The sequence below is a fragment of the Gavia stellata genome, chromosome 33 (assembly GCF_030936135.1).
Source record: "Gavia stellata isolate bGavSte3 chromosome 33, bGavSte3.hap2, whole genome shotgun sequence".
Classification (NCBI taxonomy): Eukaryota; Metazoa; Chordata; class Aves; order Gaviiformes; family Gaviidae; genus Gavia; species Gavia stellata.
In genome coordinates, this window is record NC_082626.1 from 207,024 (window position 1) to 234,038 (window position 27,015).

The window sequence follows — 27,015 nt, forward strand, 5'->3', positions numbered from 1 at the left end:
TGTACCAGCGCAAAGAACCGCAGTCCAGGTAGGAAATTCCTTTCTGCCGGGCTGGCAGTGTTTCACAGACAAGTCAACCCCACACCCACCAGCTCCAAAGGTCAGGCACTACACCTGCCTCTTAACACTGCAAACAGTTTGTTTTTCCATCACCTGGCTCCTATGGGAAGCAGCAACTCCCTGGATCTCAGAGCAAAACACCCCTTCCTGGCCAATTTCACCTTGGTGAACAGTGTCAAGCACAGATGATGAACTCAGCGGCTCAGCGTGCAGGATCAAGGCTGCTTTATTGCAAAGGTGGATGAGTGACAAGTGCTGAAACAAGAGCTGGTGGCAACACGCGACTGGAAAACCACGTCCCTCCCTGTCGTGCCAGGGACAGGGTAACTTATCCTAACAGGGGAAAATCGGACATTTTCACTGTCAGGGGATCCAAGGCCCCAAAGCTGGCTGAATCATGACATTTCAAGGATAAGGAGTGGGGACTGAACCTCTGCAGGTCTGAGCACCTCATCTCCGCCGGCTCACGCTGCCAGGCTCGGAAAGCACAGGGTGCCGCGACTGGTGCGGCACCCGGACGGCACTGATCACCCATTCCCCTCACGGGTGCTGGCGTTGGCAGCTCCGCCTGCTCTCCCTGCCCTGGCACAGGCTGCCTCAATGGAGATGCTTGTCCTGTGCCGGGCCTACACACGCACTACCAGCCATCCCTGAGCCCACTCGGACCTGTGGGGACACAGATTCAGCATTGTCTCAAGCTTGGGGACAGAGCAGAGAAAAGAAATGTCCTGGAGTTTGCCTGGAAGAAGCTAGGCAGTTCTCTGCGAAAGATTGAATGTGCCGAGATCAGCTGTTAATTTGTGCCCGGCTTTCTGCGGCTGCTCAGGCATGTGGCACGGCAGGAGACAGCCGGGCCTGTTCCCCCACCACTAAGAGGGGGTTAGCACATCACCCGGGCTAATGAAAAGCAACTCTGATCATCCACAAGATTTGCGAGGAGGGGCAGTGCCACCTTCCCCAAAGATTTGTAGTTATTGGGAGCTTGTCCTCCCGCCTCCCTTTCCATGCACGTCTTGAGGTGGGCCAGGATGGAGTAAATCTTCCAAAAAAAGGGAGGCCGTCAACCGGGAGGTACCTTCACATCGCCGCGAGGCCCGCGGAGGAGAGCAGGGTCAAGATCAGGACCAGCACCCCGGATTGGTTGACCTGGGGGATCTTGAACCCCTTCCCCATGTCCCATGCCTGCAAGAGAGAAGAGACACAGCATGGTTAATTCAACAGGGCTGGGACGGTCCCTGATGGGGGATGTGCCAGTCGCAGGCAGAAAGGCAGCATCTTTCTGCTAAGAGCTAGCAAGACCACCCCAAAAAACAGCCTTTGGACCACCGGGTACAGACCGGAGGGAGGGCTACAAGTGTCCATTGCTGCAGGCAATGGGCATGGGTCTCCCTGGGTGCAGGAGTCACCCTGGGTGCAGGCACATGTGTGCCGTGCCAGAGGAAGCTTATCCGCAATCAAGCCCCCCCATCTATGGGCAAAGCCGCCTGTGAGCTCTCCCTAATCCCCAACAGCCGCAGCGCGCCAGGTTCACTTCAAAAGAGGCAGCTGCTCTCCGCTTGCTTCTCTCCTGCTGACAGAAATAGGTTATAAAACACAACGCAAGCCGCAGATCTGAGGCAGCGCTGACATCCCCGCAGGCAGAGCCGAGCGGGTGGGGATAAGCCTCAGCCCCCAGCACCTCTGCATATTCCCCTGGGTACAGTGTGAGCCGTGGAGGCCAGGCTGAGCCCAGATGGCAGGAAGGGATGCTGGAACAGCACTCCGGAGCTGGGTGTCCTCCGTTCCCAGGTATTGCAGCTGAGTTTGCACCTCTCACCTGACTTTGGCCAAGCGAAAGCAGGGTGGCTGAGAGCAGCATGGGGAGTGCACACCTCCTCTCAGCCTGACAGCAAGCCCCTGGGACTCAAAGCAGAGAAGCACCTGGGGCAGAGGCACTGAACTGAACCTGCTCCCTGTTAACTCCCCTTCTGTCATCAATGGGCTGCGCTGCCAAGCACAGCCAGGGGCCAACGCTGCTGGTTTCCTTCTCAGACAATTTAATTGGCATCCTAATATATATGCGCAGTCAGAGACTTCAGCACGCATTCGATTCACGATGCTCTGAACAAACAGCCGGTTATGACTGCTCCATTTGCCCAACAGCATCTCCATGAGCAAGCGGGGCTCAGACGGCTGCAGGCGTCATGCTCCGAGACCTCCTCCAATACAGAGTGCTTGAAAAGCAGATAACAAGTACTCGCAGCGCTGCTGGCTGGCCACCGTCCACCCCGAGGAGCTGCAGAGGGGCCTCCTCTCACAGCACACAGATGTTGTTCACCCCAACAGCTCAGCCAGGCACTCCAGGCACTATGACACAAGCACCTCATAATGGCTGCTCTCGGGTACAGGATAAAACATCCAACAGTGCTCAAGTCCCAAGTTTCCACACTGGAAACACTGGGAGCCATCAGCACCTGCAGTGCAAGCCCATGTCTGCAGCACCGCTCCACACGTGATGCTCCCCCCGCCCAGAGCAGAAGGATCATGTCATGCTCCAGGCCAGCTGCCTTTGCAATTTGCTCCTGTAAAACCTAACCTATCTGGAGCTACAGAAAACACAAAATCAACTACAAAAAGCAGCACATCTTGTACTGTTCCCAGCCAGAAACTCTAGCTCTCCAGCTCCCCCTCCTTTGTCAAACACAGGAAGCTCGGCTGAACAGAGCTGCTTGTCCCTCGCTTCAGCCCAGAGCAAACATCACAGGTTACTTTCTGCGCAGGCAGCGCCACCTCCAATCCTCCGCCACACATCTGGGCTCATTAAATACTACAAAGCACTTGGAAGATCACAGCGCAACGGCTGCGTGACGAGGGTGAGATAACGAGCAACGGGTGGCACTTCTGCAGGGCTCAAGCCCGCAGTTCTGCAGACACGTCCCCTGGCTGTAACACTGCTCTTGCCACCCCTCGCCCGTCTCCTGCAGCCGAGGAAATGCGGGGGAATGCTTCAGCCAGCTGTGCCACCCGGTGAAGTACCAGCGTAGCAATGCTCTTTGCAACTTAAATGTACCCAAAAATAGCACCGAGGTTCTGAAGCACTTAAGGTGACTAATTCCCATTTCCAAGGGCACCTTCCCAGATGCCGCACCGGGCGCTCCCGCAGATGGCAGATGCTTCCCTTCCCTCACACACCCAAGCACGCACACGGCCCCTCGCAGGGGCTACTCACAAGGTGTCGGACTCCATTCCAGGTGTGGTAGGAGAAGGGGAAAGCCAGAGCAAACTTAGCAGAGTAGATGAGAGCAGGCCCCAGGCTGAGCGACTTCACCATGGCCAGGTAGTGGGGAAACTGTTCTGGGAGCAGCAGGGCAGCCAGGCCGAAGAGAGAGACTCCTGAGAAAGACAAAGCTCACAGGTCAAGCCAGCAGAAGCATTACCAGCACCTCGCTGTCCACAAAGAGCCCCGGGCCACCTCTACGTCTCTGGTTGGTAACAGCCTGAACCACCATCAGCTCATGGTGGCCTGCGGAGGAAGGAGGGAGAAGGGTTCTGCTCGTCTGGTGGCAGCGCCAGCTGCACTGTGACAGTGTACCCTGGGGTGCTGAGGACTCAAACTGGGGCAGCAACGCACCGAATCTGGGTCCTGCACCGGGGGCTGCATTACTCATACAACACCCAGAAACCAAACTGGCGTGAGCTCATGCAATTGCAGCCAAACCAGCCCAAATTCAAGATTAAAGGGACAACGAAGTTCAGAAATGTAAGGTGGCAGCTCTTCAACAAAGTCCCCAGATCCACATCTCGGGACAGAAACCCCTCTGCCACCAGCCACTGACACAGGCAGCGATGTAGCCAGGCTGCCTCAGCAGGGACCAGCAAAGGAACCATCAGACAAAGAGACAGCCTGACATGCATGGCTGCACTAGCTGCAGGAGCCGTGGCAGCTTCTCCTTGTTTCTAGGCCAAGAGGGTTTCTCCAGATGGTGCTGCCAAAAGAATGGGAATAATCACAGCCAGCAGTCAGCCAAGTCGCGATTCACCCTTTGCTCAATAGTGCCTGATTACACTGCGGCACGTTAGCTTGAGCGCCTCGGCTGAGGCCGGCGCTGGCAGCGCGAGTCAGCCAGCTGCTTCCTCACTCAGCCACTTGTCTCCTCAATGGCCTTTGTGTTCACCCTGCAAGAGGCGCAGGAAGTCAGAGGCTCCTGTAATTACAGGCCTTGACAGAGCGGAGTTGAACATTCCCCCCCCCCCTTCTCCTGGTTGCTGAGCTATGGTCAGCAGAAGCAATGTTCCTTCGTGTTTGATCTGCCTGGAAAGGGGACAATTTCCCCTCCGGCAGAGGCGAATGGATCGGAGCAGAAAGGCAACAATGAACCTGCCAGCTGGGCCCGTCTGACAGCAAGCTGGATCGGGACCTCAGCCCATGAGGCCAGACACATCCCAAGCTCCTGGAGATAAGATCCCAAAGCCGGTTGGTGCCAGCACAGCTGCCATGCAATGCCCTGGATTTGCGCACGGGGCAGGGCACACAGCCACACCAAAGGAGCCAGCTGGGCTCATAGGGTGCACACAGGCAAAGTCACCTTGCCGTGCTCAGAGCAGGCAGCTGTCAGCTGCTCTCCCACAGAGGATGCGTGCACTCTTCGGAGGCAGAGCTGGGCAGAAGCTGGCTGGCCTGGGAGGAGCAGAGCCTGGGAGCAAAGCTGAGCCCTCACCAGGGCTCTGCCGTGCAGATATGGAAGCAGGAGGGCACGTGGGTGCCCTTTTCTAGGAGCCCAACTCCCAGGTCTTCATGGGAGGCCAGGCTGGGAAGGGCAGGCTGCCGCCCTCGCTGCTCCCTCTCACTCTGCCAAGTGAAGAACATGAGTCCTCAGTGCTGCACATCTTTTCTGAGTCCCTTCACTCCCTGCCTTTCTGCAAACACCCTCAACAGCTCCACCCCCTCAAAAGGGAGCTACCAGAGAAGCACCTTCCTGCTGCTATGAGAGGGCATTAATGGAAATGAAACAGCCTTTCACAGTTAGATGTCCTATCACTTAGTCAAACCATGCAAGTCAAATTGCTAGAGGGAGTTTATTGGTTTTGACACTGGTGCCTTCTCCCCCACCGGGATCTCTGGGAAAGCAGCAGCCACTCCCAGGAAGGTGAAGAACTCCACCTGTGCTAAGGAAAATACTCTGAGCTCTGCCTGCCTGTCAGTCTTTCCCTCACACAGGGTCTTCTGTAAGGGTAAACCAGAAAAAAACAGCCCCAGAAGAGAAAGGCTGAGAACTGGAGCAGCAGATCAGCCTTCTCCAGGCTGGGGAAGGCCCCAAAGAAAGCAGCCAGGCCAGGCCACAGTGCTGCAAAGGCTTTGAAGGCTTTTACGTATGGGGGAGCATCGCTGCCTTTGCAGGATCAGAGCCACTTGCAGCACAAGAGGACCCAGGTACAAAGAAACAGGGATGGGGAGATATTCAGGGGACGGAGAAAGGGAGAGGACAAAGCACACGTTTCCCAGGAGAAAACCCACTGCTGAAGCTGGGGACAGAGGAGAGAAAACATCCACCTGGAGTCACGTCTCCAAATCAGTCAGGGGCGTCTTCCCTCCCGCAGCTCCCACCCTCCGTCACCACGAGCAGGTGGGAGATGCACGCACCTAAGCTCAGCGCAACGCCAGTGCCCCGGTGCGTGATGGACATCGCCATGGGCAGGGACCACCTGAAAAACAACCAACCTCGTCAGCAAAACAGAGCACACCACCAGGGAGGCCTCCGAGGCTGCGGGACAAAGCACAGCCCGTTTATTCCTAGACAGCTCTGTGCTGCTGAGCGGGTATTTCTGCACTCGGAGTTATTCAAGGAATCCAGCCAGAGCAAAAGTGGAAAGACAGGGGAATTTGCAGAGGCAGCTTGGGAATGGCAAATGCCACTGGCACGGGTTTGGGAAGGGGAAGGGCGTCTGCTGAGAAAGCTTAAAGGGAGCTGAAACAGGAGAAGACTGTAAAGCTCCTGCAGTTGAGGAACAAAGGGGCAGGGTTTGGGCATCCAGGCTCATGGATAAACAAAAGAACCTGGAAAAGTGACTGAGGCGGCCCCAAAGAAGCCGTCACCTCTCTAAGGAGGGAACCTGAGAGCCCCGAGCTGGCCTCCTGCCTCCACCCCGAGCACCACCAACTCCACAGCAGGACACACCATTCTGCACAACCGCCCTCCACGGAGGCAGCTGCCTTTCAACAGCATGTCTGGAAATGCTGCCCTGAGCAAGCACCCCAAGGCACAGCTCTGGGGGGACTGTACCCCTCTGCAACCCCTCGTATGAAAAAAGCGAGTGTCATCAACTCCATGGGGGAGGCTGTGATTCCCACACTCAGACTGTTCACAGCACAATGTAGAGGGTCTCCCCATCCTCCGCCTGAAGTGACAGTGGGAATGCGCACAGCCCTCCCACCCAAGGGCGCCTCCAGGGACAGAGCTGTTGTGTGCCAGAGCCCAGAGGTGCCCCAGTGTGAAGCCAAGGAGGCCAAGAGGCTCTTACTTGTAAATGGTGACGTGAGGGGACAAGGGACGATTGGACTTGGTGTTCTTCTCCCAGAAGCGGGCCATCTCCTCCTTGGCTGTTGTTCCCATCGGGACAACGCTGCAAAAGAAGAGGAGACGGGAGGTGCGGAGAGATGGGCAGCGTTTTACCCCTGCCCGCTCTGCCAGGCTTTGCTGTGGCGGCTTTCCATCTCGCAGGACGTGAGCTCCTGGCTGACCTTGACTACAGCAGCACAAAGAACAGCTCCAGCTGTGCGCGGACACGGGCAAGGAGAGGATCACTGCCAGCTCTCCCGAGTGAATAATAATACTACACAGGATGGTAAGCTGCTGTACTGGAATCCACTCAGCCAGCAGAGCCGAGCCAGCGCCCCCCCAGTACCACCCAAATCAGGGTATAGGATATCAGATAACACATTATATAACACTGATAACATGCAACCTGCTCTTTACTGCCACAGTAATTGCACACTGTACCAAATAAAGAGCTTGTAATTTAATGTTCCCGAGATTACACAGCAATTACACTTACAGCCCAATTTAGTAGAAAATAACTATATCTCCCTAAGCCCGGCAGCACGAAGCGCAAGAACAAGAGGGCTTCTGCAGCTCCCAGCCCTCCTCAGGTGCAAAGCTGTCACGCAGAGTGGCACAGAGGGGTGACAGGGGTACTGCCGCCCCTGTGAGAGACCTAGACCTGCCTCAGCAGACGGCCAGCCTCTCCCTTCCTTCCCATCCACAAGCCCCAGCCCCTTTGTAAATAGGCCGTGCCCTCATGGTGGCATGAGGCGGCAAGTGCCCAGCCAACACATGTCGCTGATTGACCAGAATTACTAAGCGGATGGAGCGCACACATGCTCCAAGGCCTTAGATGGGATCCCTTGGGGAAGAACTTAATCCCGTTACTCTCAGTAAAACCTTGGACTCACTGTCGCACAGAAAGGCCGGGGCCAAGCCGAGCCAGCAGGCATCGCCGACCGACACATCTGCAAGAGAGAAGACAGAAAGGCTTTGTGAGTGCCAAATAAACACCTGAAAATGCCAACAAGATGGTGCTGGGGAGGGGATTCGCCACTTCAATGGTTCGTATCTTAAAATCAATCCTAACATGAGAGGATCTGGGTTGTTCCTCCACAAATCTTCTCTCTTACACTGAGCTCTTAACTAGAGTCTCTAGACTCTGCCTGGGGGTTCATTCTTTACGATACCCTGTAATTAGTCTACTCAGCTGTAAGACAGACATAAACAGCACTCTAAGCTCACAGCTACGCTGAGGCAGTCCATTTTTCACTCTCACTACAGCAATTATCGGGGTGGGCAGCACACATCCCCAGAAAGGCACATCTGTGAAGCTCCATGGCAAGGACTGGCTCACACTGCCATTCTCCACACGTCCAAGATGAAGATATCAAACCCCCTTCCTCCAAACACTTGTTTTCATTACAGCGTTTTTGCCACCGCCTTTCATTAAGCTCCAAGCACTGGCAAGATGGGAGGTCACTGTCGCAGCCCAATGCACACAGCATTTCAGCCACACCAAGGCTCGGGGCGGGAGGTAAAAAGGGATTTTGTGGTGCCCAAAGGAGTGGGTGCCACTCTCTGCAGAGCAATTGTAGTAACCGCGACTCTAACATTCAAGGGCATCTCTCCAGGAGCGGGGAGGAACAGGCCCCCGGCCCAGCGCAGCTCGAGCGCTTGCAGATGTGGGCTGGAATCTGCAGCACCCGCTCCTCTCCAGGACAAAGTGTAACAGGCAGCGCTGCCTTTCCTGACGACATGACAAGAACGAGGTGTATAATAACATTTGGTGCGCTCATCTGCGAGAAACACTAATTAATCTTCTCAAATGCACAAGCATCTGTACCAGCATCTCCCGCAGTTTCATTAACAGCGGTAGATAAACGAAGCTCTGCTGCTCTTCAGTTGTCCTACAGCCAGTCTCAAGGACATGGTAGGAAAAACATCTGGAGGTCAGCTCTTCACCAGGTGTAAATCCAAAACAAAAGTCATTATTATTAACCACTCCGAGTTCCTGTGTAAATGATCGTTAGGATGTTTCCTTTCAAAATCCTCCCTCACGTTCAAAGGCTGGACTTGAAACACAGCAGGTTTTTAGGAAGGCGTCCTCTCTGGATGCATGAATTTTCAGCTGCAGTACAACATTTCTGATTGAAAACCCTTCTTTGAACTGCCTCTAGTTTATCAACGCACTCCCTGAAGTACAGCCTGACAGCGAGACTGAGAGCTTCAGCAGGACACAGCAATGGCTGAGCCCAGCCAAACCTCCACCAAGCCCACCATCAGGTCCCGAGAGCAGCCGACAATGGATTCCCTGAGAAAAGTCTCAGAAAACAGACGGGAGCACCCCCCACCACACACAGCTCACCTGCTTCCCAAGCCAGAGGGTTTTAGTCCATAATAAATGGCTTTTTTCACCATGAAATTGTATTGCCACCTCCGGACCCCCCCAACTTCCACCACAAATTCTCACAGCTTAACCAGATGCAGAGAACCAGCTCCCTGCTTGTCCCAAGCCCCTGCGGACCAGCGCCAGCCACCACCTCCCGGTTCTTGGGCAGGGGAGAGGAGATGAACAATAAATCTCTACCTGCAGACCACTAATGATTTATACACCTCGCTCATGCCCTCCTCGGTCCACTCTTCCAGATTAAAAGGCCAAACCTGCTTCATCTCTCCTTCTACAGAAGCCGCTTAACACCTCTTCTGGGGGCCAGGGTGGTGGAAGAGGGAGGGCTGGCTCCAAATCACACACAATATTCAAAACAAGAATAAAATCCACAACGCATTTGCCATTTTTCAAAGCTAAACTCCCCACCAAGAACTCCCCATCCTCTTGGCTCAATTTTAGTATTTTTTTTAGATGCAGAGCATTACATCTTGCTTCAGTGCAATGACTATTGCTTGCAAAACACAGCCCTCCAGCTAAGCAATCAAGGTCACTCTGTTCCAAGAACCTGTCCTCTTCATTATTTATCATTCTCTAAGTTGTTGCATCTTCTCCAGCTCTTCCTGCATTAACTTGCATTTTATCCCAGATCACTGATAAATATGTTTTTTTAAAAAGAAGAACTGGTCCTAAAAAAGGATCCTCCGGACCCCACTGAGAGCGCCCCACAGCACCCCAGCCAACTCCCGCTCCTGAGGAGGTTGCAAAGACTCAGGAGACCCCCGGACGGTGTTAATTATCAGAGACTTTACAGAGCACAGCTGCTCACGTGGGGCTGGAGAAGGACAAGGGTAAAGCAGCAGCTTAAATGAGACACTTATAAACAGCCAGCGGTGGAACAGCACTGGCTGCACACACCCCACCATGCAGCTCCACTAGCTCAGGAGGAGAATTTTGGGAGTCGTGGGGGACAGCTTTGGAGCAGCATCAGCTCACTGTCACATCGATAGATGTCGTTAACATTTATCCTGCAAGACAGGTCTATAAAAATCACTTGGATTTCACCACGGAGGCGGCAAATGAGAAGTGATTATATATGCTTTTTCATCTGACAAGCAGAAGCAGACACGGTATGAAGTTATCAGGCACAGGCTTCAAACCAGAGCGAGTGACTTCTCTCTTGTTTTTCAAGCAGCAGCTGCGGGGTGTCTGCCCAAGCAGGTATCGAAACCCCCCACCTCTCCTGCTGCCGGCAGATCCTGCCTTTAAACAAACCCGCACACGCAACAAAGAGCTTTACACAAAAGCATGACGGCTCCAACAACTGCTAGAAAGAGAATAAATTAATAGAATGAAATCACAAACACCATCTCCTGGCTGATATCAAAGAGGAAAACGTCAGAAACGGGGGCTGGGAGGGGGACAGTCATGGCCTCGAGGAGGCACAAAACTTTCCAGTGCGGGTGGTAGATGGGAAGAGGCACCGTCAGGCCAAGCAAACACAATGCCTTTCCCCGTTGTGGTTCAGCACCGTGGGTATGGCAGGACACACTCCCACACGGGACCACTGAGCTCCTACGAAGCCATCAGAACCCCAATGGGTGGCCCTGCAAGGTGGGGAACACCCCCACAGAGCCAAGCGGGTGGTACCGTGGACGTTTGTTCACCCAGTCAAGGCCACCAAGAGCCACAGGAGCGAGAGATGGGGAGAAATTGCACGCAGGGAGTGGGAAGGAGCAGGTTTGCCCTTCTCAGCAGCAATAAACCGCCAGCCTCGCCCACAGCCGGGCTGATCTCAGCCCTGCAGAGTGCCCAGGCCTCGGTTTCCCCCCCGCAGCCCAAGGGGATCCAGGCTCCTGCTCTGCCCCGGCTCCACACTTCACCATTCGCACCCCGAGGGCTGTCCCTGGGGCTCGCTGCGGCTGAGCGGCGGCACGGTTCAGCCGCCCGAGGGGGCGATGCCTCCCTGCAGCCGCTGGACCGGGGACGCGGGAGCACGGGGACACGGGCCCTATCCCCCGCCTTAAACACACCAAGGGAGGAGTCACAAAGAGCCCTCAGCGAGCCCCGGGAAACGGCGGTGCCCGGGGGCGCAGGGACCGGGGCGGGTCCGGGGAGGGCCGGGCCCGGCCCGGGGCGGGGGTGGACAGGACCCAGGGACTGGCGCAGGTGGGGCGGCGTGGCCCGTCCCCGCACCGGGGGCCGTTACCCACAGCCAGGCCGGGCGCAGCCCCCGCGGCCCGGGGCTCCGTGCGCGGCTGCGGGGCGCCCCCGGCGCCACGACGCCTCCCCCGCCGGGCTGCCCCGCCCGGCGGCACCGCAGCCCGGCCGAGCGGCGCGACCCGGCCCCGTCGGGACGGCACAACCAGCCCGTCCGCCCGCAGCGCCGCGCAGCCGCTCCCTGAGCCGCGGGTCCCGCTACGGCGCCCGGCCCGCCCCCCCCGGGAGTCACCTCAACGCCAACGCCGCCATCTTGGAACGCCCCGCAGGCCGGAAGCAGCCGTGACGCACTTCCGCCCCCGCCGCCGGTGGCGGCCCGTTGCCTTCGGGCTGCCCGTTACGGCGCGTTAACCTCGGGACTGCTTCCACCACCCCCCCCAGTAACTCCCGGGGCTGCCCGTTCCTCCCCAGGGCTGCCTGCTACCCCCCCGGTTAACCCCCGGGGTTGCCCACTACCCCCCCGAGCTGCCCGTGCCGCCCGGGCCTGCCCGTCCGCCCGCCCCCAGGGCTGCCCGTCCGCCCCAGGGCGGGATGGGGGTCCCCAGCGCTCCAGGACGCTCTCGCCCGCAGCCGATGGAGGACGTTGAAGCAGGAAAACCTGGCAGCTCCCATCGCCGTCCCCCGCCCTCCCTTCCCCAGCCGTGGACTGTGGGACAGAAAACCTGAGGGAAACCCCACTTTGGAGCTTTCCACCCCAAAACACCACTTGCCCCTCAGCCGGCAGCAAAGCAGCCGGAGGGGTCATTGTGCAAATTCCTGCCCTGGGCTCCGCACGGGGCAGTGGGACTTTGATGGCTCCCTGCTCTGCGCCACGCGGGGACAGATGTGCCCCTCGTCCCGCGGCTGGAGCCGGCCAGCTCTGTGCCCAGGGCGAACGTCCAGCATCACCCTGTCAAAGGGGTGTTTTCACACCAAAATGCAGCTGGAGCAGAGGCTGCCTGGGAGCGCACTTGGCCCGAGCTGGCAGTGCCAGCTGGGGAGCCCCACGCAGAGGGGCTGGAGTGGGGACCACGCCGGAGGGTGCCAGCAGCCGGCCCGGGGCCGCAGGACAGGAGGGGATGTGCCAGTGGCCTCTGGCGCGGTCGGCAAGAGACCCCAAGCCCCACCAGGCAGGTCCGTCCCTGGGACTGACTGGGCACCACAGCCGTGTGCCAGTGCCCTCCGGCTCCGGCCACATTCCTGCTGAGCCGCCTCCGCCACAGGCGGGAATGCAGCCGGACAAAGGGCGCTGTGTGCCCGACACCCCCCCCCCGCCCCACCGCGTGCTTCCCCCTCCTCGCCCATCGCCAAACTAAATGCCCCCTTTCAGCCTGGGGTGCCCGGTACCCCCTGGCCCCCACCACCCCAGCTGCCTGGCGCCCATTGGCCCGAGGCCGGGGCGCCGCCGGCATCATTCGGCGCTGCTTGCTCTTAAACCTCAGCCCCCGTCCCACCAGCACCCTTCGGCACGTCGCCGGGCCCCGCGCACCACCAGCCCTCCATGAGGCTCAGAGTCGGCCGGTGACAGGCAGCCACCATGTCGCAGGGTGCCGGGAGTGGCAGCAGCCTCCTCCTCCTCGCCGGGCTTCTCTTGGTGCTGGGTAAGCTGGGGACGGGGATGGGCAACCAGGGCTGCTGGTCCTGAAATCCTGATCCTGGATGCTGCGGGGTACCGGGGGGCTCCAGACCCCCGGGAGGTGGCTGTGGGGCTGGCAGCCACCCACACGTCCACTTTTAGGACAGTCAGTGGTGGTGGCAATGCTCTGGGGCCATACCTGTGGCTATGCCCTGGTCCCCATCACGGGGCTGCAAGGAGAATCCCGGCACCAGCCACCTCCCTGAGGGTGGGAGAGGGGTGCTGGGTGCCAGACCCAGCCCTGCCAGCATCGCCAGGCATCAGCCGGCACCGTGACATGGTCCCCTTTGAGCTGGCTGTGGGGACACCAGGGCAGAGGCTTCCCGCAAAGGCATCCATGGTGGCACAAAGAGCCGCTGCTCCCCACCAGTCCTTGTGCTTTCTCCGGGGCCAACAAAAGCCCTTTGGTGGCAGCACAGGGCTGGCATGGGGGCACAGACCAGCCAGTGGCCCTCGTGATGGGCACCATGCCTGTGCCAGGGTCCCCTGCGGGGCTGATGGGTTTGTACCCGCTGGCAGGGCCGTCCCCGATGTCCTCCATCCACGTGTACACGCAGCGGGAGGTGTACGGCACCGTTGGCTCCCACGTCACCCTCTCCTGCAGCTTCTGGTCCAGCGAGTGGATCTCCGACGACATCTCCATCACGTGGCACTTCCAAGCCGAGGGATCCCGCGACAGCATCTCCGTAAGCGCCCGCCCCGCTTCAGGGTGCGGGGTGGCCCTTCTGTGCCTGGAGGCACCGTGACCCTGATGTCCGTGTGTCTGTCCCCATCGCTAGATATTCCACTACGCCAAGGGCCAGCCCTACATCGATGACGTGGGCAGCTTCAAGGAGCGGATGGAGTGGGTGGGCAACCCCCGCCGCAAGGACGGCTCCATTGTCATCCACAACCTGGACTACACTGACAACGGCACCTTCACCTGCGACGTCAAGAACCCCCCCGACATTGTGGGCAAGTCCTCCCAGGTCACGCTTTACGTCTTTGAGAAAGGTATGGTGCCGGTGGTCCCCTCCCTGCCTCAGTTTCCCCGCTCCGGCTGGGGGGGCTGAGAGGACACTGGTGTCCCCGCAGTGCCCACCCGCTACGGTGTCGTGCTGGGCTCCATCATCGGCGGGGCTTTGCTGCTGGTGGCTGTGGTGGTGGCCCTCGTCTATCTCATCCGCTACTGCTGGCTGCGGCGGCAGGCAGCCCTGCAGCGACGGCTGAGGTGAGCCCCGCTGCCCGATCAAGGCAAACCCTCCCCTGAAACAGGGCTGCCGGGTGGGGCTGGGGAGGATGTTAGCCTTTCTGAGTCGCCTTTTTGCCTTTCCACCCCAATTTTAGTGCCATGGAGAAGGGGAAGCTGCAGCGATCGGCCAAGGACGCATCCAAGCGCAGCCGGCAGGTGAGCACTGAGGGGTTGGAGGGGGCAAAATGGCCTGGCAGCGGGGGGGGGGGCAAACCCCTTTCCTACCTTTTGGGGTGGGAGGAGAGGCTGTGGGGCGAAGCCCCCCGGGTGGGGGGGTACCGCAGCGCCGACGCTGCCCCATCCCTGCAGGCACCCGTGCTCTATGCCATGCTGGACCACAGCCGCAGCACCAAGGCAGCAAGCGAGAAGAAAGCCAAGGGAGCCCCGGGCGACTCCCGCAAGGATAAGAAATAGCGGTTAGCGGGCAGGGAAGGTACCGTGGGGGCGGGCGTCGGGGCCCCCCGGCCCCCCAAAGTCGTCATGACCATCGAGATGGAGCTGCGGGGGGAGGCTGCCGAGGCTGCCCGCCCCCCGCCTGCCGTCCGCTCCCCCAGCAAGGGTAGCCTCAAGAGCGCCCTGATGCACATCATCAAGCCGAACTCGGGGACCTGACACCCAGCTGCCGGCGGAGCGGAGGGGCCAGGGCATGGCCCCCCCGGCTCCGGAGAGCAGCTGCCCCGGGGCGTGGGACCCGGCGAGGAGTGGGGTGTGGTCCTCGCCCCAGGTCCCCCAGCCTCGGGGATGCCCTGGCATCCCCCTGCCCCATCCCGAAGCCCCTCGGTCGGTACCTTCCTCTGCGCAACCGCTGCCCTGCCCAGCCCCGGGCACTGATGTAATTTTTCTATTTGAAGATGCAACCACTGAATTTTGGGTCTCTCCCCCCTGGGCTGCCGTGGTCCCCCCCTCCCCAGGAACCTGCGGGGTCCCCACAGGACCGTGTTGCCCCCATCCCTCATCATGTTCCCCCCAAAACCAGTCTCTGGGAGGGTTTTTCTACCCCATCATTGCTCCTTTTCTGGCCGTTTTCTCGTCTCTCCCCGTGACCGAGCCCAAATGACGTTGCGGGGTAACCCCCGCCCTGTCCCCTCTGTCCCACTCCCATCCCCAATTAACCCTCCCGCCCCATAACCTCCGGGCCCCCACGCCGGCCGGAGCCTCGTGGAGGAGGAGAGGCTGCGGCCAGGCCGGAGGAGCTGCCAGTGCCCATCACCCCGGAGCCGGGTGCTGCTCCTCAATGTGTTTTTCTACACCCTGTCCGTGTCCCCCCCATCCCCACAGCGCCATTAATAAAACTCACATCTCCAGGAGCCCAGCGTCCACCCTGGCTTGTCACTGTTCTCTGCTTGAGATGGGGGTGTCTCAGGGAGGAGGGGACAGAGGGTGGCTAAGCACTTGTGAACTCGTCGTACGGAGGCCCGCCAGCTCCCACAGAGAAAGGGGCATCGCTGCCTCTGTGCCTCAGTTTCCCCATGGGTGAGATGACGTCTCAAGGGCATCCTCATGGCACCCCAGGGACACCCCTCAGCTAGTGTGGGCTGTCCCCGAGGCCACCCATCATGGCTGCACCCCACCCTAGGGCCACCTTCCCCCTCATCCCCATCAAGCCGTTGCATTTGCATTAATTAAAGCTCACCCCATTTAAGGCAGAGGCTGAGTCTCAGGTCCTGTCCTGGGTGCACAGCCCCAGGCATGGCCAAGTGGTGGCTCGGGGTCCCCCTGGGGTGGGCAGGGGTCTCCCTCCATGGCCATTGCTCACCCAGCGGTGACCGTCACTGTCCTGGCAGCGGGGCTCAGGGAGGGACCACAGCCCCAGCATTGGGAGCAGCAGTTGGCATGACGGGCTGACGCTGCGCTGGAGCAGAGCGGGAGTGCTCCCGCCCCAGGGCTTCGTGCCAGCCCACAGCTGCACCATCCAACTCCGCACGGGAGCAGGCAGGAACAGACTGGGAGAGCTAGCTCGCTCCCACACCGACACAGCCGAGGCTGCGAGGGAGGGGCCCCTGTGCTGTCCCCCCCCCCCCCCCCCCCCCCGCCCCACCACAGGGGCTGTAATTTCCCTAATAAGTCTGCAGAGCAAGCAAAGGCCAAGCCCGACCCCAGCGTCCCCGGGGGCGTCCCCTGGGCCCTGCCTTTCCCTCGGCCACCGACACTGTTTTTCTTTCCAGGGAGCTATTTCTGCCAACACACTGTGGCTCTGCACCGGGTGCCAGCATCCCCGGTCACCCCACAGCATCAGGCACTGCAGGGACCAGCCCCACAGCCGCCTCGTGTCTGAGCACCAAGAAACCCCAATGCAAATCCCCCAAATGGCTTTATTTTAACCACACCAAAGCACTTTTTTTTTTCCTCATCACCAGCAGCAGCCCAGGTACCTCCTGCAGCTGCTCTCAGTGATGCCACAGTGGGAGACAGGGCTGGGAACCACCACCAAAGCTGGCCCTGAGGAAAACTTTGATGCCCGGAGGGATGCAGTGCCACAACCCCCAAGGAAGAGGAGCAAGTGACAGCATCTTTCATCGCTGCTGCAAAGAGCGGAGCGATGGGAAACAAGGCCACGGCTCTGGGGGCTGAAACCTGGTGGCTGATAAATTAAGCAGAATTTAATGGGGAAACCCCCAAATTGGAGGGTGATGGGAGATCCCACAGGGTGGGGATAAAGCCACTCCCAAAGCACCAGCCAAGGGTCCCCATCACCAGCATCCGGGGGACACCCCTGCCTGTGCCCCCCCAGGCAGGGACAGCCTGGCCCCTGGGACCTGCAGGGCTGCTTTTAATAGGGGGCCCCAGCCCACCCCCCCAGAGAGCAGGGACCTGGCAGTCCCACCGGGTTGGGGACTGTCCCCACACCCCCTCCCACAGACCACACGCCAGCCCAGCTCCTCTTCTCAATGGTTTATTCTTTACACATGCTAAAAGCCCCACCAGTGAGGGGACCGCGACAATGACAGGAGTGTGGGGAGGGGGCAGTGCGAGGATGAGGAGCCCTGGTTTCCTATGGTGCGCTGCAGCAAGTACCCCCTGCAGTGTCCCACCCCCCAGGATGGGACAGGGGCTTTCCCCAGCTCAGGGGACACCAGTCCCTCCCAAGCATGTCCCCAGCAGCCAGCATCATTGCCACAGATGGGAAAATGGGGGCTGCCCCAGGGAAAAGGGCATTTCCATGCCATTCCCTCACACAAGGGCCACCTCCACTCTGGAGGACACAGGACTCTGTGGTGTGTCCCCCACATCGACCCTCCCAGCTTCACCCGGGGTCTTGGCTCAGGGATGGGCAAGGGGTAGGGATGGGCTGAGCCCCCCCCAGCCCCGCTCACTGAGGACGGGGCAGCCCCAGCACAGCAGAGGTCAGGATGCGGCCGTGTCCACGTGCAAGAGCGGGGCGCCCGCCGTGGGTCGCAGGACCCCGCAGCTGCTCAGGGCCCCGACTCCTTCTTTCGCTTCTGGAAACGGCGGAATTTGCCCTGGATGGCAAGCGCAGCTTTCTCTGTCTCAGGCGCGCTCAGGTCGATGTCAATCTCCTCCTCCTCCTCCACCTTCTTGGGGTTGCCAGCTTTGGCTGGGGGGGACAGGACAGGGGCTGCCCCGGTTACAACCTGGCACCCACAGACTCACCCCAGCACCTGGGGAGTGCCCTGAACCCCCACAGCAGGGGGGCACCCCATCACCCCTCCACCAGGTGAGGGACACCCAGTGAGGCACCCCACCAGCCACCCAAGGGACAGGGGAAGGACAGGGCAGGTCCCCAAATCCATCCAGGTGTCACCCCCCCCATGGTGGGGACACAGATCCCGTAGGCTCCAGGGATGGGAGCAGCCAGTGGGGTCCCGGGGGGCACGGGACAGAGGTGACACCGGTGCCGGGGCACCCCACCGGTGCTGGGGGTCCTCACCTTCCTCCTGCCCGCCGGGGGCCTCCGCCGCAGAGGGGGACTCATGGGGGCTGTGCTGCAGAGAGAAGGGGGTGCCCGGGGGTGACACGGGGCCCCTGGCAGCAAATCCACACCGGGGGGGCACAGGCTCCGCTTTGCCGGTGACCCCCCCCCAGCCACTGCGGTTTCCCCCCCGGGGTGCAGCATCCTCCCTCCCCGCCCCATTCCCGGGGGCCGACCTCCCCGTTACTAAAAACAAGGGAAAACCCTTGTTTTGACGGCACCGGCACCGGCACCGGCACCGGCACCGGCACCGGCACCGGCACCGGCACCGGCACCGGCACCGGCACCGGCACCGGCACCGGCACCGGCACCGGCACCGGCACCGGCACCGGCACCGGCCCCTCACCTCGCTCATAGCCGCTCCGCTGTCGCTACCGCTCCCAGTGTGCGGCGCCCCGCGCTCCGCCACCGCCTTTATAGGGGCGCGCCTGAGTGACGGCCGCGAACAGCCAATGGGAAGCGGGGGCGGGGCCGGGCGAGGACCCGCCCCCCGCGTGTCTCACCCGCCCCCTCCGCGCCTCGACGCCCCGCGGGGCCGGACCCGGGTGGGGCCCGGGGGGAATCGGGGGGCCGTGGCCATCGTCGCCCCCCAAGCTGCCACCATCCCCGGGCACCCCAAAGGTGGGGGGTGACTCCCAGGAGGGGAACAGGGCCTGCCCAGGGGTCCTGGAACGGGGACGCCGCCGGCAACTGCCCACGGCAGCTGGTGACAGGGACCTTCCTCCGGGGTCACCGGTGGCAGGACGGCCACCGCCATGGTCCCTGACCCCTCTGGGCTCTGCCGCCTCGAACACCTCCCCAGCACCCACGTGTGTCCTCCCGCCTGCCTGTCCCCCCTGTCCGCCATGCCTGTACCTGCCCGTCCCCGCCTGTCCCCCCCGTGCTGCCTGTCCCCTCCCCGTGCTGCCTGTCCCCGCCTGTCGCAGCCTCGCTCAAGTTCAAGGTTCAAACTCCACAGGGCTCCAGCTGGGAAGCAGCGTGGACGAGCCAGGGCCAGGCGGCCCCTCGCTGCGCGGCGGCAGACGCCGGGCACTGGCCACACCGGTGGGGACCGGGTCCCAGGTACCGGCACCAACAGGTGCCACCGGCCACCTTTGGGGGCGTCACGCGGGAGGTTCAGCGGTGGCCAGGGCGGGAGGTGACAGCGGCAGGTGCGTTCACGAGGGCGGTGAACCACGTGGCAGGCGGGGGACACGGTGGCTTCGAGGGGACGCGTAGGGGAGGGGGCGCAGAAGCCGGCGTCAGGGCAGCGGCCACGGGATGGGCAGTGCCGCCGGCAGCGCACAGTGCCGGGTGTTGCTCAAGTGGGAGCTGCAGTGTGTGCATGCACACTCACACCCCGCACACCCATGCACACCGTCCTGTGGGCTCTGTCCTCACTGTGGTCCCCTCAGTCGGGGCACCGTCACCCGCATCCCCAGCCATGTCCGTGTTGAGCCCCTCGGACATGGAGAGCAGCCCCCAGCCGCTGCTGCGCCCCCGGGTCCCTGGAGGGGAGGATGCGGAGCCCGGGGAGGAGAAGGTCTGTGCCGTGTGTGGGGACCGCGCCACCGGGTACCACTTCCACGTCATGACCTGTGAGGGCTGCAAGGGCTTCTTCAGGTGGGGGCTGCCGCTGCGGGGGGACTGGGGCTGCTCTGTGGCACTGGGCAGGAGCCAGGGGACGGGGTGGGGTAGGACGGGGTGGGGTGAGATGGGATGGGATGGGACAGAGCAGGGGGAACAAGATGGGATGGGGCAGGACAGGATGGGAAAGGGCAATACGGGATGGGACAGGATGGGATGGGATGGGAGAAGGGGACAGGGCAGGATGGGACAGATGGGATGGGACAGGACAGGACAAGATGGGAAGAAATTGGACAGGACAGGGATGGGACAAGATGGGATGAAATGGGACGGGACAAGGGGACAGGGCAGGACGGGACAAATGGGATGGGGCAAGACACAACAGAGCGGGATGGAACAAGATGGGACACAACAGGATGGGGTGGGACAAGAGGGGATGACTGCTGCCACGCCATGCTCAGGCCACTCAGCTTCTCCAGGGCACAGTGGTGACGGGGTCCTGGGGGCCACAGGTGGCCCCAGCCCCTGCAGCTCCTCTGTCCCCCCAGGGACACGCAGTGACAGCCCACGGGGTCTCACAGCTCCCGTGTCCCCCCCAGGCGCTCCATCAACAAGGGTGTCCACTTCACCTGCCCCTTCGCTCGGAGCTGCCCCGTCACCAAGGCCAAGCGGCGGCAGTGCCAGGCCTGCCGCCTCCAGAAGTGCCTCGATGTGGGCATGCGGAAGGACAGTGAGTGCGGTGGCACGGGGACAGCAGGAGGGGACATAGGGGGAGAGGGTATGGGGCGACACAGGGGAGACCTGGGGAGGACGAGGGGGACATGGAGCAGAGGGGAGAGGGAGAACCTGGGTGGGAGACCATGGGGTAAAAGGGGACGAGGGGGACTCGGGGCGGGAAAGGAACAGAGACAAATGGCCTGTGTGGGATGGCAGGGGAGGACACGGGGGCAGAAGGGACAGGGCAGCCCAGGGGCGAGGGGACAGCAAAGGACAGGGGCAGAGAGGTGACAGCAGGGGGGTGCGGGAGAGAGGAAACAAGGGGGGGCCCCTTGGGGAGAGGGGACCACGGGGCAGTGGCATCTCCGAGCACCAGAGGGGCCGCGGGGGGGCTGTGCCACCGGTGGCCCGGTCCCTGCGCCGGGGGTGATGGTGGCGGTGGGGCGGCAGTGATTATGTCGGAGGAGGCGCTGCGGCGGCGGCGGGCGTTGCGGGGGCAGCGGCGGCTAGCGCGGGAGCAGCCAGGAGGGCTGACGGCGGAGCAGCAGGAGCTCATCAGCATCCTCATCGAGGCCCACCAGCGCACCTTCGACTCCAGCTTCTCCCAGTTCACGCACTACTGGGTGAGTGGGGACCCCCCACGACCCGGTTGTCCCTGCGGGCACCCCGGTACCATACTGACACCCCGGCTGCCACTGCCACAGCCCGCCGTGCGCCTCTATGTCCCCAGTCCGCAGCCACAGAGCCCTCCGGAGCTGGGCGTCCCCGCCACGTGGCCGCCGTCCCCACAGCCGGACTGCCTGGATGAGGATGTGCTGCCCGACGTCTTCTCCATGCTGCCCCACTTCGCCGACCTCAGCACCTTCATGATCCAGCAGGTCATCAACTTCGCCAAGGAGATCCCGGCTTTCAGGTCCGTGGCGAGGGGGGCACAGGCGGGAGACCCCCGCCACTGCCCTGACCCTGACGCCTCGCCTTGCCCCTCCCAGCAGGAGCTTGCCCATTGACGACCAGATCTCGCTGCTGAAAGGGGCCACCCTGGAAATCTGCCAGATCCAGTTCAACACCGTCTTCAACGCGGAGACCAACGCCTGGGAGTGCGGGCAGCACTGCTACACCATCCAGGATGGAGCCCTGGGTGAGTGGGGGGGACGGCGGCACTGGGGAGCAGGGGACAGCCACGTCCCCATCCCGGCTCGCCCATCACTGCCACGGTCCCCCCAGCCGGCTTCCAGCAGATCTACCTGGAGCCGCTGCTCAAGTTCCACATCAGCCTGAAGAAGCTGCAGCTGCATGAGGCTGAGTACGTCCTGCTCCAGGCCATGCTACTCTTCTCACCAGGTAGGGACCGTGGTGGCTGTGGCAGGGCGTCCCCTTGGCCGCGCTGACAGCCGCCCACCCATCCTGCACCCCCAGACCACGCTGGCATTGCCCAGCGGGACTTCATCGACCAGTTCCAGGAGAAAGTAGCCCTGACGCTCAAGAGCTACATTGACCACCGGCACCCCATGCCCGAGGGCAGGTACGTGCCAGGGGGGCTGGCACAGCCGCGGTCCCCTCCACTGCGGGACGGCCACCGGGTATGAACCAGGCGCTTCCCCCCTGCCCCAGGTTTCTCTATGCAAAGCTGCTGCTGCTGCTGACAGAGCTGCAGACGCTGAAGGTGGAGAACACGCGGCAGATCCTCCACATCCAGGACCTGTCCTCCATGACGCCGCTGCTCTCTGAAATCATCAGCTAGAGCCCACGACAAGCCCCGGCCCCTGGCTGCGAGTGCCAGGGCTCAACGGCTCCCACTGCACTTTACAGGGCAGAGTAAAGCTCCTTTATTTTTCCAGGCTCTGTGGATGCGTGCACGCAGGCACCGCCAGCACCTCCAGCCCCGTCCGCAGCCCGGAGCCACCCCCTGCGCCGCTGGAGGGAAACCAAGGCAGAGCAGCGGTGGGAACAGAGGGAAGCGTGGTGCTGGGGCGAGGAGGGCGATGCGGGTGAGCGCCGGGGGGATGGAGGACCCCAGGCCCGAGTGGCAGCCGCTCCTCAGCCCAAAAAGGCTAACAGCCACCACGCGCTGTCACACAGTGTCCCCCGGCTGTAAGGGACCAGGTCCCCCCTCCAAGGGCTCCCCTGGCACTGCGGTGCGAGAGCAGGGCCTGGCCAGCGCCCCCGCGGCACGGCACGGTGGCTCCCTGAGCAGGACGGTGGCACATGCTGCCCGCCCCCGTGGCCCCTCAGCCCACAATGACACTGAAGCCGCAGTGGAAACGGTTCTTCCAGTGGTTGAGGAAGGCGCCCAGAGCCAGGGTGACGGGCAGGGGAGGCAGCTTCTTCTCCAGCACCCCCCCAACGCTCCAGTTACTGTCCAGGAGCCCTGCAGGGGGGACAGGATGAGCACCCGGCCAGTGCCAGGGCTGCCAGGTGCCGGCGCGGCTCCTCGCTCACCTCTGAAGACCATGTTGGCTCGTGGCAGGTTGAGCTGGTAGCCGAAGGCGAAGGTGGTGTCCTGCAGCCGCGTGTTGGCCTCCAGCTCCACCCCGACCTGCACCTGGGGGGCGGAAAACGTGAGACCCTGGGGGGGACAGGGACACGCGGGGGACAGGGACACGTGGGGGACACACACCTGCTCGTTGGCTCGGTGGTAGTAGCTGGCATGGGCGCCGCCGTATCCCACATTCAGCGTCGCCACCCACTTCAGAGCTAGAAGAGAGAAGCAAAGCAGAGGGCGAGGGGAGCCAGGGTCTCCCCCCAGGGCCAGTGCGGCAGGCAGGACCCCCGGGGCTGTGCCCGCGGCCCCCTCAAGCGTGGGGCGCCTGCGTACCCGTGTATTTGCCCGCCAGCGTGAGAATGGCTCCCTCCTCCCCTGGCCGCCGGTGATAAACCATCTCCCCGCCCAGGACCAGGCGGGAGGTGATGCTCTGGAGAAAATGGGCCACCAGGATCACTGCGGGGACAGCACGGCCCTCAGCGCTCAGCCCCTCCCCGGGCCCGGCAGCCAGAGTGGGGGGACACGTCCCGCTCACCGGACTCGCCGAGGAGGTCGGGGTTGCCCAGCGTGAGGGTGGCGGTGCAGTCGTCCCCCCGGTACTCGCCATCGAACTGCCACGTCACGAACTTGGCCTGGTGTGTCTGCAAGGGACGGACACCGCAGCGGGTCCTGCCACCGTCCCCATCACTGCCCGGGGGTGACGGAGACGCCCCAGCACCTCCCGCCCCGGGGTCCTCTCCCACCCGGCCCCACCTGGAAGACTGCTTTGGTGCGGATGCGCTCAGCCACGAGATGCAGCACTTGGGCGTTGAGGCTGCCGCTGTTGTCCATGTCCCCGACCAGCGTGGGGAAGGCCTGGGGACAGGGGCAGTCAGCTGGGGTGAACAGGGACACCCTGACCCCCTGTCCCCAGCTTCAGCCACAGGCTGGGACCCCCTTACCCCCGGGTAACCCCCACCCATCCTGCTGCCATTTCAGAGATTTGCGGCCACCCCAGGGCCACCCCGGGGCACGGGGCCTCACCTCGGTGGGGCTGAGCTGCCGGTCACCCACGAAGGTGGCATTGAAGTGGTAGCTGGAGGGGCCGAGGGTGCTCATGTGAACCGTGTGCATCACCTGCGGGGACGGCACCTCAGCGGGGGACTGGGGGGTGGCCCGGGGGTGGGAGCGCCCCCCCCAGCACGGCCCCGCGGGTCCCTGTGCGTCCCCCTGACCTGGAAGTGGCTGCTCAGGGTCTTGGTGACGATCAGCTTCACCCCCTCCATCTGCTGCGGGAAAACCTCTGGGGGAGAGCGGGGGCTGAGCGGGGCCGCTGCTGCCGTCCCCCACCCCGAGGCCACCACTGCCACCCCCCCCCCGGGCCAGGCCCCCGGGGCCACCCCACCTCTCCCAGGGCCACCCACAGACCGCCCCCCGGGGGCCCGGGCCCGGTGTGCCCTCGGCCCCAGTACCCCCCGGTCCCGGTACCCCCCCGGCCCCGATGACCCCCCCGGCCCCAGTGCCCGCCCCGGCCCCGGCGCACTCCCCCCGGCCGCGGTGCCCCCCGGGCCCCGGTGTCCCCCCGGCCCCACCTTTGCACTGCCGGTGCAGCTCATCGAAGCTTCCCGGGCTGCCGAGCGGCTCCCCCCGCCGCGGGGCCCGGGGCGCGGCGGGGCCCAGCACGTTGCCCATGGCCCGGCCCGGCCCTACGGCCGCCCGCCCCCCCCGTCACCGCCGGACGCCGCCATCGCGGGCGCGGGCGCGGACGCCGCCGGAAGCGGCTTCGCGAGGCCGCGCCCGCCCGAGGCCGCCGCCGCCATGGCGGGCGCGGGCAGCGCTCGCCGCCCATTGGCTGAGCCCTCGGGGGCGGGGCCGCGCCGGCCGGTGCTCCCCGGACCCCTCCGCCCCGCGCGGCGCCGTTCCGGGGCTGCCGCGTTCCGCTCCCGCCGCCCGCAGCCCGGGCCGGCCCGCGCCGTGTCCCCTGTGTCCCCACGCGTGTCCCGTGTGTCCCCACCTCCTCCCGGTCCCCGCCCTCCGCATCTCGTTTTCCCCCTCGTGTCCCCTTCCCCCCATGTCCCCTCTCTCCCCCTCCCCGCGGCCCTGGACCCCCCCGGCTGTGGCCCAATTGCCCCTCGTGTCCCCCCCCCCGTCCCCTCCCTCTGTCCGTCCCCCGCCATCCCGTCTCCCCCCCACCTCCCCTGCCCCACGTCCCCTCCCCGTGTCCCCTCCTTGCCCCACGTCCCCAGTCCCACGTTCCCCTCCTTGCCCCCTGCCCCGTGTCCCTGGACCTTCCCCGTGTCCCCGGACCTTCCCCGTGTCCCCGTCCCCTGCCCCTGCTGCCGTCACCAGCAGCTTTCCTGGAAAGGGTTCGGAGGGCAAGGGGCCCCGCTCGCCCCACTGGAGAGCCGGGAGATGGAGAGGTTTTGTCCCCAGTGCCGCCCAGGTGCCCTTTGGCCGCGTGTACCCAAACGGTGCCGGAGCTGGCCCCCAGCCCGGCCCCACGGCGGGGTGTCCCCAGGGTCCCTCCCCAGGGGTGCCCCCTCCAGGACCCCGCGCGGATGGCCCCTGCCTGCCCCGCGCTGAGTCACACCATCACGTTGGCGGCCGAGGGTCAGCGATAAGGCGGGCGACGACCTTTGCCCCGCGGGTGCCGGCAGCGGCCGGGGTGGGCCAGGGTGTGCAGCCCCCCCAGGGTGCCCCCGCCGAGCTGGGACCCTGGGGTAGGGCGGCCACCGGGACCCACGGGGCTGGGGCGGAGGAGCCGGTGGGTGCTGGAGTGGGAGTACGGGGGCTGCTCTGGGGGTCCCGCTATGCTGTGGGGTGACAGCGTGCTGTGGGGCTGCAACACACCATGGGGCCACACTTGCCATGGGGCTCCAACATGCCACAGGGCAACCCTGTGTCCTGGGGTACCAATGTGCCACAGGGCCACCGCGTGCCACGGGGCCACCACATGCTGCAGGGCCACCGGCCAAGCCCCCACTGCAGCAGCCCCAGTCCCCGGGCCGTTGTCACCCACCGCCCGTGTCCTGCCCGGGGCCACAGGGCGTTGGGGACACAGGGGCAGGACCCCGGGGGTGCAGAGCCACCCCCAGCGAGGACGAGGAGGGGCCATCCCCCACAGCGACCCTTGCCCCGCCGTGTTTACCCAGGCTGTGGCGGGGGCCGGCACGGCCCCCCTGGCCCAGGGGCGGGGGCTGGCCTGGGGGATATAAGCAGCCCCTGAGGGGGCACCCACAGTCCTGCACCCCCAGAGTCCTGCCCAGGTGAGCGGCAGCCGGCACCCAGTGCCCGGGCAGGACGGGGCTGTGGGGCACGATGGGGCTGTGGGGCAGGGATAGGGCGGGATGGGGATGGAGGTGCCGTGGGGTGGGATGGGACAGGAGTGGGGCAGGATGGTGCCAGTGGGGCTGGGATGGGGTGGGATGGGGCTGTGGGGTCGGAATGGAGTGGGAGCAGGATGGCAGGGCTGTGGGGCAGGGATGGGGCAGGAGGGGGACCGAGATTCCGTGGGGTGGGACAGGGCAGGGATGGTGCATGATGGGGACACCGGGACAGCGCCGGGGCTGGGGAGGTGCTGTGGGGCAGGAGGGGACAGCAGAGCCGTGGGGCAGGCCTGGCACCGCTGACCCAGGCTCCCAGCCCCACCGAGATGAAGTTGCTGGTGGCCGCCCTGCTGCTGCTCTGCGCCTGCCGCCTCCAGGCTGCCCTGGTAAGGCGCGAGGCCCCGCCCGAGGAGGCCGCCCCGCCGGCCGTCGACGACTTCTTCACCCGCCATTTCCAGTCCTTCTCCGACTTCATGACCAAGGACCTGCCCCAGAAGCTGCAGGCGGAGGAGTTGCGCAGCCAGGCCGAGTACGGGGGGGGACGATGGGGGGGTCGGGGGGCGCCCCTCGGCCGCCCCTCGGCCCCCCCTCACCGGTTGCCTCTCCCCCAGGGCCTACCTGGACCGGGCCAACAAGCAGCTGGCGCCGCTGGCCCAGGAGCTGCGGAGCAACTTCTTCGGCCTCTTCTCCTCCCTGCTGGAGCTGGGCAAGGGTGAAGGGCAGGCCTGAGCCGCGCCATGGCAGCCCCCCCACCCCCCCCGTGACAATAAAGCCGTGGAACCGCTGCCGTGTCCCTGGTGCTGTGGGGCCGAGGCGGGGGGGAGCCCCCGGGGCGGGAGGAGGCGTGAACGCGGCTGAGACCCGACAAACTCAGCTCTGCCAGCACTAAAGACGGAGGCGCCGTCGCGCCCTGCCCGTGCCCCTAGTAAAGATGGCGGCGCCGGCCCGCTACACCCCACCCCCGCCGTCGCATCCCGCCCC

General features: G+C 63.4%; 6 protein-coding genes across 9 annotated transcripts; 3 read left to right on the forward strand and 3 right to left on the reverse strand.

Moving 5' to 3' along the window:
* Positions 1–262: 262 nt before the first annotated feature.
* Positions 263–11,447, reverse strand: SDHC (succinate dehydrogenase complex subunit C). 4 transcript variants are annotated; one of them, XM_059832242.1, is made up of 6 exons: positions 11,420–11,447; positions 7,490–7,546; positions 6,559–6,660; positions 5,681–5,742; positions 3,269–3,432; positions 263–1,242 (listed from the first exon to the last, which is right to left on the reverse strand). In XM_059832242.1, the coding sequence occupies exons 1-6, from the start codon at positions 11,437–11,439 to the stop codon at positions 1,138–1,140; spliced, it is 510 nt and encodes a 169-aa protein (XP_059688225.1). In that variant the 5' UTR covers positions 11,440–11,447; the 3' UTR covers positions 263–1,137. The 4 variants fall into 4 exon arrangements, with proteins under 4 accessions (XP_059688225.1, XP_059688227.1, XP_059688226.1 ...); XM_059832244.1 differs by lacking the exon at positions 7,490–7,546 and having other exon boundaries at positions 5,687–5,742; positions 11,420–11,439; XM_059832243.1 differs by lacking the exon at positions 7,490–7,546 and having other exon boundaries at positions 11,420–11,439.
* Positions 11,448–12,703: 1,256 nt separating this feature from the next.
* On the forward strand, positions 12,704–14,447 carry MPZ (myelin protein zero). The gene is made up of 6 exons (XM_059832386.1): positions 12,704–12,767; positions 13,322–13,488; positions 13,582–13,795; positions 13,877–14,012; positions 14,129–14,189; positions 14,343–14,447. Exons 1-6 carry the CDS (start codon positions 12,704–12,706, stop codon positions 14,445–14,447), a joined length of 747 nt encoding a protein of 248 aa, XP_059688369.1.
* A 2,999-nt stretch (positions 14,448–17,446) lies between these two features.
* PCP4L1 (Purkinje cell protein 4 like 1) lies at positions 17,447–18,721 on the reverse strand. The gene is made up of 3 exons (XM_059832043.1): positions 18,698–18,721; positions 17,923–17,977; positions 17,447–17,589 (listed from the first exon to the last, which is right to left on the reverse strand). Exons 1-3 carry the CDS (start codon positions 18,719–18,721, stop codon positions 17,447–17,449), a joined length of 222 nt encoding a protein of 73 aa, XP_059688026.1.
* Positions 18,722–19,411: 690 nt separating this feature from the next.
* Positions 19,412–21,988, forward strand: NR1I3 (nuclear receptor subfamily 1 group I member 3). Its single transcript, XM_059832044.1, has 8 exons — positions 19,412–19,566; positions 20,130–20,260; positions 20,698–20,870; positions 20,952–21,160; positions 21,240–21,385; positions 21,472–21,588; positions 21,664–21,769; positions 21,859–21,988. Exons 1-8 carry the CDS (start codon positions 19,412–19,414, stop codon positions 21,986–21,988), a joined length of 1,167 nt encoding a protein of 388 aa, XP_059688027.1.
* A 74-nt stretch (positions 21,989–22,062) lies between these two features.
* On the reverse strand, positions 22,063–24,400 carry TOMM40L (translocase of outer mitochondrial membrane 40 like). Its single transcript, XM_059832312.1, has 9 exons — positions 24,301–24,400; positions 23,944–24,011; positions 23,753–23,845; positions 23,483–23,584; positions 23,265–23,370; positions 23,063–23,185; positions 22,865–22,941; positions 22,687–22,789; positions 22,063–22,615 (listed from the first exon to the last, which is right to left on the reverse strand). Exons 1-9 carry the CDS (start codon positions 24,398–24,400, stop codon positions 22,476–22,478), a joined length of 912 nt encoding a protein of 303 aa, XP_059688295.1. The 3' UTR covers positions 22,063–22,475.
* A 1,960-nt stretch (positions 24,401–26,360) lies between these two features.
* Positions 26,361–26,772, forward strand: LOC132320161 (apolipoprotein A-II-like). Its single transcript, XM_059832414.1, has 2 exons — positions 26,361–26,563; positions 26,646–26,772. The coding sequence occupies exons 1-2, from the start codon at positions 26,361–26,363 to the stop codon at positions 26,761–26,763; spliced, it is 321 nt and encodes a 106-aa protein (XP_059688397.1). The 3' UTR covers positions 26,764–26,772.
* Positions 26,773–27,015: the final 243 nt, after the last annotated feature.